At 30.6% G+C, this 13,227-nt stretch overlaps 1 protein-coding gene across 1 annotated transcript; it reads left to right on the forward strand.

The window, feature by feature from the left end:
• Positions 1 to 5,578: 5,578 nt before the first annotated feature.
• Positions 5,579 to 6,417, forward strand: LOC114323232 (uncharacterized). The gene has a single exon (XM_028270779.2). The coding sequence runs from the start codon at positions 5,876 to 5,878 to the stop codon at positions 6,359 to 6,361; it is 486 nt and encodes a 161-aa protein (XP_028126580.2). The 5' UTR covers positions 5,579 to 5,875; the 3' UTR covers positions 6,362 to 6,417.
• The last annotated feature ends 6,810 nt before the right edge of the window (positions 6,418 to 13,227 follow it).

The following is a 13,227-nucleotide window of genomic DNA, read 5'->3' on the forward strand; positions in this document are numbered from 1 at the left end:
GTTTATATTGTTTAACTGTTCTTGTTAGGGTTTCAATTTGTTAATGTATTATATGTTATTAGCTGTTAGTGTTATTAGCTGTAAAGTGTCCAAGTTGTAATCATGATGTCTTTACTTTCGGTTCCTTTAGCAACACTGAACATACTCTTCTCTCTATAAAGAAGAGTAAACTTCTCCTTATGTATCACATTGAATATATCAATATAACATTCATATACACAATTCTCTCTTTCTCTATACATCTATACATCAAATCTTACATGGTATTAGAGTTAGGTTAAGAACCTAGTAATTTCGTTTCACTGGTGGGCGGCAATCTCGCATTGGCCGCCCGCCGGACAAACCCAAATTTCCTTAATTTCTTCTTTCATGGCAGATTCTTCAACAACAATTCATAGCTCGAATACAACACTTCAACAAAGATAGTCTTCTCAATACAACAAACAGACCCACTCACCAATTGCCTCACTCTTCACCTCCAATCATCGTCCCCAACAATGGGTTTCACACACACAGGATTCATAGCTCCTTTTTGCACCCAGCAGACAGCTTTGCAATTGGACCCTCTGCCCACCGTGGGTGATAGCAACACACCAAACAGCTTGCAGCTGGTCACGCTACCCCCTGGGTTGATCATGAGGCCACCATTGCAACCAGCGTCGTATGCTCGATCGCAGTCGACGAGTTCTTGCTTAGAGAGCTCGATCGGTTCGCCGATTTTTGATCTTGTTCAAGCCTTCCACCGCCACCACCGTCGAGAACTCCCAGCAACTCCCACAATCCCCTTGATCTTTACTCGGAGCAACAGCACCTTTGGTCCTTCAATCAACAGACTCCGGCAACTCCTCGTCACCTCGGACGACATATCTCCGGCTTAACCCCACCTTGGACTTACCTGGACCGGGCTAATGTCATGGCTGAGAGATATCCACCATAGCTCCATCCATACAAACCGATAGATGGATGAGTGGTGTTGCTTGGATGGGGTCGTGGCCCACCCCATGCTCGTGGCCTGGCGTCATCTGCGATTCTGGCCGCGTCACCGAGCTCCACGTCCCTGGAATGGGACTCTCGCGCCGACCCTGGGTGTGTGCATCTCCCACTTGCGGCCCTGCCGCTGCTTCCAGCCACGGCTCGCACCAGCTCCGACCTGCACTATTCTCGATTTCTTTTATGATGATGGTGGGAACAGGAACAGACAAAAGAGAAAACATCTTTCTCTATAGCTAGTGCCCTTAGTGTTGCTTTTAGCTGTGTTTTTCTTTGGTCATCAAGTGGAGAATTTGAGGGTTTTTAAATTGGTAATGGAGAAGTGGGTTTGCCCCACGTCATTGGTTGATAAGTGTGAGATAATGATGTTGTCCATGCCTTGGATAGTGGGCTACATGGGTATTCTTCTCCCACGTGATAAAAAAAAAAAAAAAAAGCTTTGCTATGGTGTTACTTATTGTAATTACGTATTTTAATTACGAGAGAGAAAAACCAACGGTGGGAGGTAGTGGAAGGTTATGTCCAGATCATGATTCCCTGCCTACCTACCTCTCCAGAATATCACATGCTTTGCTCATATACACACCACTCACATGCACCCCCACTCACAGCACGCCCCTCAGCTTGTCTTCCTAAAACAAAGTTATCTTTATAACCCATACCCAGTCAACTTTTGCACAAACCATTCTGTTCTCCACTACCTCTTTTATTTTATTTTTATTTATCACCATATTCATCATTTCATCACCATCATCATACTTTATTCGATTTCCTTTCATAACACACAAATACAAAATTCCTCAAGTGTTGCTGCATTTATTTACCTTATCATTACAGTCCTTACATTTTTCAATTCCATATTCCAAAAAAAAAAAAAAAAAAATCTTTCTACCATTTTTTACCATCTCCACTCTGCGTTGAGCCGTTCCGCTCCACTTTGTCAATCCCTTTGTTTCAATCTCCAATAAGTTTCTATCTTCAAACCTATTTGAGTTTGAGGGGGGGTATTATACATTTATCATGGTGAGCATGGTTATACACCATGGGAACCACCCAAGCCACCCCATGGCGCACTCCCTAAGTCGCCCCTTTGGTGCACCACCAAAGCTTTTACATCGGTCCGGCATGACCCCGTAAACTGTCCCGACATTGATTCCGGTTAGCTTCTACAACGGTCCGGTATGACCCCGTAAACTATCCCGACATTGATTCCGGTTAGCTTCTACAACGGTCCGGCATGACCCCGTAAACTGTCCCGACATTGATTCCGGTTAGCTTTTATAACGGTCCGGCATGACCTCGTAAACTATTTCGACATTGATTTCGGTTAGCTGCTACATCGGTCTGATACGACCACACAGTGTCTTCAACAACGATCTGACACGACCATACAGTGTCTCCTATCCTATTTTATTTTTAGTTTATTTTCCTGTTTTGTTACTCTCTCCAAACTCAAGTTGCTTTGTGTCTATCCTCCTTGAGTTTGAGGGGAGCTGTTAATGTATTATATGTTATTAGCTGTTAGTGTTATTAGCTGTAAAGTGTCCAAGTTGTAATCATGATGTCTTTACTTTCGATTCCTTTAGCAACACTGAACATACTCTTCTCTCTATAAAGAAGAGTAAACTTCTCCTTATGTATCACACTGAATATATCAATATAACATTCATATACACAATTCTCTCTTTCTCTATATATCTATACATCAAATCTTACACAATTAATTCATACGTATCGAAATTTTAAAGTTTTCTGGATAATCATCGATATGATTTCCTAATATCTATATTATATATTAAGCAAAAGGAGATTTTTAAGCTCAAGCCTTGTGGGAGCTCCAATCTCTCAATCTAAATTTCTTGATTTTTTGATTTAAAAAAAAAAATCTTAGCATTTATTAACATCTCCCAACTCTCAAGTCTTACCCTCATAATAACACTTTAATGCATTAAGAACAAGCATAAAAAAAAAAAATTCTTTAAAATCCAACACATATGAATTCCTTGAAAAGTCCCAACACATATGATTATTATCCCTTATAATAATACTTTAATGCATTAAGAACAAACATAAAAAAAATTTCTTGAAAAGTTCAACACATATGATTATTATCAAAATATTAAACTTTAATATAATATAATAAAAAAAAGACGTTTAATTCCTTGAAAAGTCCAACACATATGATTATTATCAAAATATTAAACTTTAATATAATATAAAAAAAAGAAAAAAAGAAGACATTTAAAAAAAATATTTAAAAATCACAATTCACATATACAGATAATTGTAAACACAATAAAATAAGATGACATTCATGTCTACACATTTTTTTTTATAAGATCTCCTTCATTATAATAAGATAGCACTTTATTTCTCTCATCTTATATAATATATATATATATATATATATATATATATTATATTATGTATTATATATTATATATTATCTATACTATATATTAAGTAAAATGGGATTTTTAACCCCAAGCTTTGTGGGAGCTCCAATCTCCCAATCTAAATTTCTTGATTTTTTGATTTCAAAAAAAAAAAAAAATCTTAGCATTTGTTAATTTCTCCTAACTCCCAAGTCTTACCCTCATAATAACACTTTAATGCATTAAGAACAAGTATAAAAAAAAGTCTTTGACATCCAATACATGAATTCCTTGAAAAGTCCCAACACATATGATTATTATCCCTCATAATAACACTTTAATGCATTAAGGACAAGCATAAAAAAAAAATTTGAAAAGTCCAACACATATGATTATTATCAAAATATTAAACTTTAATATAATATAAAAAATGAAAAAAAGAAGACATTTAAAAAAAAAATTAAAAATCACAATTCACAGCTCCAATCTCCCAATCTAAATTTCTTGATTTTAAAAAAAAAAAATTTAGCATTTATTAACTTCTTTCAACTCCCAAGTCTTACCATCATAATAACACTTCACTGAATTAAGCACAAGCATAAAAAAATTCTTTGAAATCCAACACATGAATTCCTTGAAAAGTCCCAACACATATAATTATTATCCCTTATAATAACACTTTAATACATCAAGAACAAGCATAAAAATTTTTTTTGAAAAGTCCAACACATATGATTATTATCAAAATATTAAACTTTAATATAATATAATAATAAAAAAGACATTTAATTTCTTGAAAAGTTCAACATATATGATTATTATCAAAATATTGAATTTTAATATAATATAAAAAATGAAAAAAAGAAGAAATTTAAAAAAAGAAGAAGAAAATATTTAAAAGCCACAATTTATATATATATATAATTATAAACACAATCTATACATAGCACGGATGATATGTTAGTCATAACTTAAAACAATGTTTCTGGCTTCTTTCATTGTACCTGTTTGGCAGAAATTATTTACAGCTTGTTTCAGCTTTCAGCTTAATTTAAGCTATTTTGATGTGTTTGGTTTAGCTTGTAACTTATAGCTTATAACTGTGTGGAAGTCAGAAATTAGTTTATTCTTTGAGTGGGGTAGGAGATGCTTTAAGAATAAGTTAAAAATCAACTTAAGCTGAAAATTATAAGTTATAAGCTGTTTAGGCATAAGTTATAAGTACTTTTTCACAGTTTTACTAAACAGCACTATTGTTGTAAAAGCCATGGCTTGTATGGGATTTCCACGGTTGAGAACGGTGTGAAGCGGATATAGAGCAGCTTTTTCTTTTCTTTTTTGGAGCTATAGTAAATCCTACATTTACGGTTAATTGGCAATGGAGGATAATTTGTAAATAAAAAATTTATATGAAAATTCTTATAAAATGATGTGATGGTGATATTTTTAAAATAATGAATCACTTTGATATCTCATCTAAAAAAAAATCATTTTGATAGATTATTTTGATTTGGAATAAATGAATATAAATTTGTCACACGATTTGATGTGAGTACTACTAATAGCACTCATATAATTTCTTTGAACCCTTATCTTTTTTATAATTCGTCAATCTTCTTAGAAAATTTCATTTATATTCTTTTCCCACTGTGTAAATTTTTAACTCCAATATCTCTTCCACTCCAACTATTCACCATCACTACTTTCTTCAATAGTCACCGCAATCCCTCAACATTGCACCTCCAACAATCACTCACCAACCTATTTCCACTCTTATCCTACAATTTAAAATACACATCGAATGTATATATGGTGATCTTAACAAATTTCACTTCGTTATTTTTAATCAACATACATAATTGTTATTTATAAAAAAAAAGAAATTTAATTTTAAAATTCTACATTTAGGTCCTCAACTAAAAAAAGTGTTTAAAAATTCTTTTTGAGAGTTGAAAAAGTTAGATATACAATTTTAAAAGGAATAATTTAATTTATATTGAAGGGTAATTGAGAGGTAAACGCAAAACTTAGAAATCAAATATGGACGGCAAACTATATAAAAAATAAAATTCAAAATTTCAATAGGAGTTTGTTTGTGTTTTTATTAGCATCATCATCAAAGAAAGTTACAAAATCGAAAGCGATCGCCACGTGTAAGCCTGTGATGTTTTCAAAAAATTAGATGAATCGTGAAGCCTAAAAAGACCCAAACAGACGACCGGTATTCCTGTAAAGAAAACCCTCCGTATTCCTTCCCATTTATTTTAACGCTCTCTGTCTCTGTCTCTCTCTCTCTCTCTCTCTCTAGAATTGTAATCCTCATCTCTCTGTCTGTCTCTCTCTACTTTCGCCCTCTTTCTTTCACTTCAACAGTCCCAAACAAGAAACAAAGAATCTAATGGCGGCCAATCCACAAATCAGAGTCTCAGATCTCACTCTCTCTCTCTAAAAAAACGAGTTCCTTGTGACACCATAGACTGAGATAGAGGTTTTTCAGCTTCGGATCGAGAATGGCGACTCTGCAGAAATTTAAATTTCTAGCTTCTCAGTGTGCTGTGGCCGGTAGTCCAACACGAAGCCCTACAACAAGCCCCGTAATTCATCTCCGCCGCCGTAAAACCCTACGGATGCTGCTCAGCCGAGCCAGCAGCGGAACCGGCCGCCGCCTCCCCCGCCGCGAAGAATCGCCAGATCGGAAAAGGAATTCCGCCGCCGCTGATTCGTCGGAAAAGAACAAGGAGTTGGCGGTGGTCAGCCACAAGCTGAAGGACTTTTTTGTGTCTTCGCCGACGCTCGAAGAGAGGGCTACGGAGAAGATCAGAGATGTAGGAGAGGAGTTTTCGGCGGCAACCGCTGTTGCCGCCGGTGGTGGTGGTGGTGGTGGTGTGGCTGGGCGGCGCGTCGGACAACGATCGCTTCGGCCGTTATCGGCGGCGTTTCGGCAGCGATTGCTGAGAAGAGCGTGGCGTCCTGTACTCGTTAGCATACCCGAGTAGCCTTCGAAATGTACGGATAACGCAATTTTTTTTAAAAAAATTTAAAATTACATTTTTGTCTTTTGCTTCGTAATTATTAATTTCATAAATTAAGTTTAAATTAGAAATTTGCTGAAGCCAAATTTCTTTTTGGAATTGGCATAGTAATAAAAACAATTGAGCTATGAATTCGATTAAGTTTTGAGCAATTTGGATATTATAGGCTTTAATTAACAGATCAAATTAGAAAATTCAATCAAAGAATGGTCAATTATAACGAAGTTCTCTTCTTGAATTTTTTTCTCTTAATTGGAAAATTCATCTATGAAATGCAAGGTTCAAAAAAAGTATCATCAAAATTGATGTAGTTGTAAGAAATTTAGAAGTAGAACGATAATCAATGCAATTTACATGGTATTGGTAAACCGTATGACATGTATATATAGGCTGTGGTCAATAGTAAGTCGTACCAGTTTTTGTTAGCATTTAATTTTTTTTCATTTATTTAATTTTAAATTTGAGTAAAGTTCGATTGCATATGAATTACTCTAATTTTTTAATTAATTTTTTATAAAAATCTTTTACTTTTTTTTTCGTTCTCTTTTTTTTTTTTTTCTTTTCATCAAATTTGATTAAAAAACCCCATCTCCAACTCAATACTTCAATCTTTTGAAGGGTTTGATAAAAATAAAAGTACTCTTTCTTAATTTGAGTAATATTTGATGAAATGATTAGAAATAATTTTTGAATAAATTTTTTATTAAATTTAAATTTGATAAAAGAAGGGATGAAGTATCGAAAAAGTTCTAAATACTTTTCTAGCAGTGGGTGTAGAAATTTCAATATTAAAAAAATTATATTTTGTTAAGTTATATTGTCAAATTCTTATAATTAAATTTTGATTTAACAAGTGTTTTTGTTAAACTTTTTTTAATATAAAATGATATTGAGATTTTTTTTTTAAAGCTTAATTTGACAAGAAAAATAGCATAATGTTTTTTTTCGGATAAAATATCTTTTCGTAATATATATATTTTTCCGTCGGGAAGAGGATGTAGAAAAAGGATTTCGAGACTCATCCTAGACTATGAGCTGGTTAATCTAATGGCCTTGTTTGGTAGAGTTGTAGGAAAATGATTATAACTTATAATCTAATAGTTTATAGTTTATAATTGTGAACCTAAATTGATTTTTGACTTATAAATTAAGTTTCTCCTCTCTCACTCAATGAATAAGTTGATTTTTAACATACAAAAGTTATAAGTTGTATTATTAATAACTTAAATTAAGTTAAAAGTTGAAATAAAGTGAAAATAAATTCTACCAAATAGGTCAATGTATCAGTAACCTTTGCTCTATTTTTGATTAGTGCTCTAAACCAAATAGCATTTTTGCCTTAAAATAAAAATAAAGGAAAATGTTAGCACTCACCTCTATGGATCTTGAATTTTTCTTAAATATATTTGTGCGGTAAAGATTGAATGGATGAAGTGTGAGGTTTATATATGAAATGAATCTGTGTCATTGATTTTTTTTTTTCTAAGTAAATTTTGAATTAACAAGGATAAGTTTATAGTATTATTAAAACACAAAGGTTTACTTGTCAATACTCAATAGATTAATTATCCTTGTTAAAAATAAAATAATTTTTTTTAAAAAAAATAAGCAACGTGTTTGGTTTTAATTTTTTGAATTTAATTTTTTGAAAATTAAATTTTTTATTTTTCGTTTTTTTAATAAATATTTTTAAAATTTTAAATAATTTTTTTTATTTTTTTAGATTTACTTTATTTAGATGTATTTAAAAAATAAAATATTTGTAAGAAAATATTTTAAAAAATCAATAAATATACAAGAATATGAAAAATGAACTAAATTTTTGTTTTTATTTTTGTATTTTTGATATTTAGTGAATTTTTTAAATTTTTTTTATAGATATTATAATTTTTAAGTGTATTTATGTTAGGTGTAGCTAAAAGTTAAAAAAATTACTTAGAATATTTTTAAAAAATCAGTAAAAAAATATGAAAAATAAAAAAATTTAATTTTAAAAAAAATCTTGAAAATAGGAAACATTGAATAGTTTGTTCATAGGCAATCCTAGAAAAGAAGAACAATACTATTTGCACTAATTAGGGGTTGTTTGGGATGACCTAAATAAGTGTATCTTTTGTCTTTTTATAAAAAGATGTGCAAAAAAGTAGAGAGGTAATGTGATAAAAAAAAGATAAAAAGATGGATTATTTTACAATTGCCAAACTTGGCCTTAGTATAATTAGGCCATGTTTGTTTGGGTGGACATGAGCTTGAGATTGGACTAATAGTCCAATAAAATTATTAATCCGATGTTTGGTTAAACAATTGAAATAGGGACTAATTATTTTAAACTTGACTATTAGTTAAGATAAGATACATAATCCAACGGATTCGTAATCCTAGGACTATTAGTCATGGGAATGCTAATCAATTTCGCCCAAACAAACATGGCCTTAGTGTATCAATTGATAATGTGACATAATTTAAGAGATTTTTAGTATTTATAATTTATATAATAAGTGAGGTCAATAATAATATAATAACTAGTATTAGTATACTAGTTAATATATTAATTAATATATAATTGATGAATATAATATGACCGAAAAAATAAATCAAACGTGCAGCGTCATTAAACAGGAAGGACAAAGTGGGAAGAATGAAGTTAAGATAGATACATAAAGGCATATGCTGGTACTTGCTTAACAACAACAAAAAGAAGTAACAACCACCACAACCATAAGACTGGAAAATTATTTGGTCTTTGATAGGTTTAAATGTGTTTTAATATGATATTTATTAATTAAAATAATAAGGCTTATGCGTGTTTGGTAATTTAATAATTTTTTAATTTTATGATTTTTTAATAGTATTTTGACTTTTTAAATTAAAAATAAAATCTTTTATTTCGTTTAAGAAATAACTTGACAAGTGTGTAACAATAAATTATGTGAATGATTGCTCCAAAGAGAAGACTGAGCTAGTTAGCTATGTAAGGGAGGCGCAAGATAGCGTTGGGATTGTCTTGTTTAACTGTGTCACATTTTGACAAGACAACACAATCAATTTTTCTTTGGTGATTTTTTTTTTTTTTTTGCTTTTTTGATTGTGGGTGGGGTTGGATGGTTGAAAGTGCCATTGATCAAGACGACATGCCTAATTGGCAAAGATTTAAAAAAAAAAAAAATTTATTCTATTATTATTATATTAATACAGCCCAAAATGAAAATTCTTGTCTCATTGCAAGGCTTTGGCTTCTTCACTTGTGTTTGTGTTTTGAGATATTTCATAAATAATTTATTAAGCAAGTGTGCGGGGGTACTCACGTGTACCTTTGCATCACAAATCTTAATTTGGCAGGATTTATGAATAAATTAACAGTTAATTCGTGCTAAATACATATAATTTTATATTATAATTTTTTTTCTCTCAATTTTGAGATGTATGATAAAGATATCTATTAATAATATGAATTTTTAGATTTTAAAATTTAGAAAAAATTTATTTTATCCTATTACCTAGTACTAGAGGGATGTGAACCCAACATGAATAATTTGAGCTCGTATAACTCGAGTAATTTCCTATTTTGGATTATACTACTATATACATATATAAGTTATGATATTTGTTGTGCTGATTATTATAAATGTCATAATTAGATATTTTTTAGTTCTAACTAAATTAAAAAAAAAATAAATTATAACCAAACACCATACAAGATATGTAAAAGACTTTTTGAATTATAATTAAAATAATATTATAACTAATATCACAATGAATCATAACTAATATTATAATAAATTATAATCAAATCATAATTAATATCATAATAAATAATAATCAAATATCACAAAAATCATAACAAAACATATAAGTATCATAGAATTTCCCATTTCTATAAGATTTCAGGCATAATTTATCAAATTGGCTGATGGGTCCAAACCATTCTAACATGCAAAAAAAACAAAAACAAAAAAAATAAATAAACAAAAACAAAAACAAAAAGGCTCATTAGATTTTACTGTTGTTTTTCACCTCAATTGAAAGTGATATTGTTTTTACCGTGAACGTCTCTAACCCGCGTGAACACGGATGAGTAATGAAGATTTAATTTTATCTCTACTATTATAATTTCATTAAAATATTTAGAATAAGTTTATGAACACAAAAATTAATTATAAGAATCTGATACATAATACATACAAGGGAATTTTTTTGTGGAAAAAAGAAAGGTATTTCCATTCATTAATAATGTAAAATATTATCTATTTATATGCATTATTTATTTATTTTTATAAATAATTTATGAGTTTATAGTGAAATGAAACATTTGTAACTAAACTAATATATCTTCATTGTCATTCCTCATTCAATGGTTTATGGTTGTCTTTATGCAACCACAAAATACATAAAATGGCTTATGTTGCCAGAAGTTGTTAATGATCCATTCCTAAAAGACAAATAAGAAGCCTAGATTTTAACTCCAAACTTAAAATTGCCTTGCTTTGGAATTTTGTGTTTATCATGTTGTGTGATATTGACACCCAATGGCTATGAAAATAATAATAATAATAAAAATCCAATGGGCTAATTTAACTTTCAAAAATACTATACCTCATTATTCTTTCAGATAAAGTATATTAGTTTCTATTGTGTCATTTTGTCTACTGTAATTTTAATAAACTTGATTTTAACTTTTAATTTTGTGTTAATTTAGACTAATTAATAATGTCGATTAGAATTTTTTGCAAACTCTTTCAGTTGTTGGATGCGCAAAACAACCTTACTCATTGAGTTGAATAAGATTATAATTTACCTAAAAAAACATAGCACATCCCGCTTTTGTATGCATTTTTCATCAAAAATATTAAAAATTATAATTAATTGGACCAAATGAAAATAAAATCATAAATTTAAGGTCAAAATCGAATCAATTGAAATTATATGAACCAAAATGACACAAGGGTAATAATATAGATTTTTTTTTTAGCCGTATGATAGGATATTAGGAAGTTAAGTAAGCTAAATTGTAATAAAAGGATCGCATTCACTTCATCGACTCAAACCTTGAATCCCTAAATCTACTATATAAATTATTGTTTAGTTCTTATATATATACAAAGAATATTAGAAACTAAAAGTTATTTTCAAGTTTATGATCATACGGTACATATAAACTGAGTCAACTATATAAATGCAACGATGACATATTAAGTCTTCATTTGAAAAGAACTAAAATAGTTTGATTTTTTGATTTTTTAGTTATTTTAACTTGATTTTTTTAGTCTCGTTTAGTTTTTGCTTTTGACTTTTATGAGAAAAAAAAATATAATGATTATGATTTGGATGTGACATTTTGTCTTATTAACTCATGTAGTTCATTTTGTTTTTTTGTACTTTTTAAGCCAAAAAATCAAAACCAAACATAACTCATAAGCAAATTTAATATGAAAATAAATGGTCATCACAACATCTTTTCAGTTTAATTATCAAGCCATGCTATGTTGTTATTTCACGATTGTGTCACTCTACTCTCGATACGTATCGCTTAATATTTTTGCTATCATCACTGCACTGCAATTTATACCGATTCACCTCTTAAATATTTTAAGTGCAAAATGGCAACAAGAGCAAGAAAGGAGTGCTTATGAAAATTAACATTATTGTTTGGCATGGAAGATGGAATGCATGCCAAACACTCCCAAACAAGGAGTGGAATATAATCTTTGCCTTTTTTAAATCATCAAACAGAGAGGACCACAAAAGGCACAGGAGGACAAAGTAAAATGTGGATGCTGTTGCAGTGTCAAGATCCAATAATTTGACTATGCTACCTCACATGATTCACACCTAGGTTGCAACTTAGGCAGGTTCAAGAAAGTTTAGGGGTTTATCCACACTTATTAGTCTCAAATATAGAGAGATCTGTTTAAGTTCAAGCATGAATCTGACTTTTGCACGATTTTTTTGTCAAAGCCCGGTCTCAAGTTTAACTCAAAAAAGTCGGCTTTGCTCAAGTCATCTAAATTCAGACACAAAAAAAATATATATTTGATTGTCCTAGGCTAATGTATTTCACTTTCTCAAAATAAAAATATCTTAGAAAATGCAATCATCAAATTAGTTTGAGTTATTTATATTAAATAATAGAAATATGTTAATTCATATATATTAATAATAGAATTCGGATTATTTAGATTGTTTGGGTTAGATTGTTTGGGTTGTGAAAAATTCCAACCCAATCCTTATTTGAATTTTTACACCAAATTTAAATTTATATAGCTTGAGCCCTATAATTTCTTGAAATGAACTTAAATTAGGCGCGTCCAAATTACACCCCTAAATTAAATCATCATTAAAAGTGCATGTATGACAAACATTAAATTGAATACTTTGTTTGACTTTGCTTTAATAAGTAAATATTAATTATGTTTCTTAATTATACTCTGTTAATGTCTCTGCGGTAAGAAGTAAACACTGAAGGGATAATAATTAAAATTTGAATAATTTTGATGCACACAAGTCAATTTTTGCTCTTGAACAATTATAATATGAATAATTTTTTTTTAAATTTTTTTATAGGAAATTGTACGAGCACGAAATAATTCTTCTCGTATGATCCTGTTAGCTTGCACTCCTCCAAACGTTGTCGCTTTGCCACCTGAAAACACAAACGTGAGCTAACCGGCGAGTGTGTGCCGGAAACTTCTCCGATGCCTAAGTCAGCACAATAAACAATAGACACAAAAACTCTGTGAATTCAAGAATCAAAGTTGTGTTACCCCTTCTTAGGTGATGTTATGAGCTTTTATAGGTTTCGCGTGGCACAATCCTAGTAGGACTCTTATTCC

This window comes from Camellia sinensis, chromosome 4 (genome assembly GCF_055761805.1).
Source record: "Camellia sinensis isolate YWXY chromosome 4, ASM5576180v1, whole genome shotgun sequence".
NCBI classification, from domain to species: Eukaryota; Viridiplantae; Streptophyta; class Magnoliopsida; order Ericales; family Theaceae; genus Camellia; species Camellia sinensis.

What these genes read in the sequence shown, in the direction of transcription:
- LOC114323232 (XM_028270779.2), top strand. Translation starts at nt 5,876, where the DNA reads ATGGCGACTCTGCAGAAATTTAAATTTCTAGCTTCTCAGTGTGCTGTG.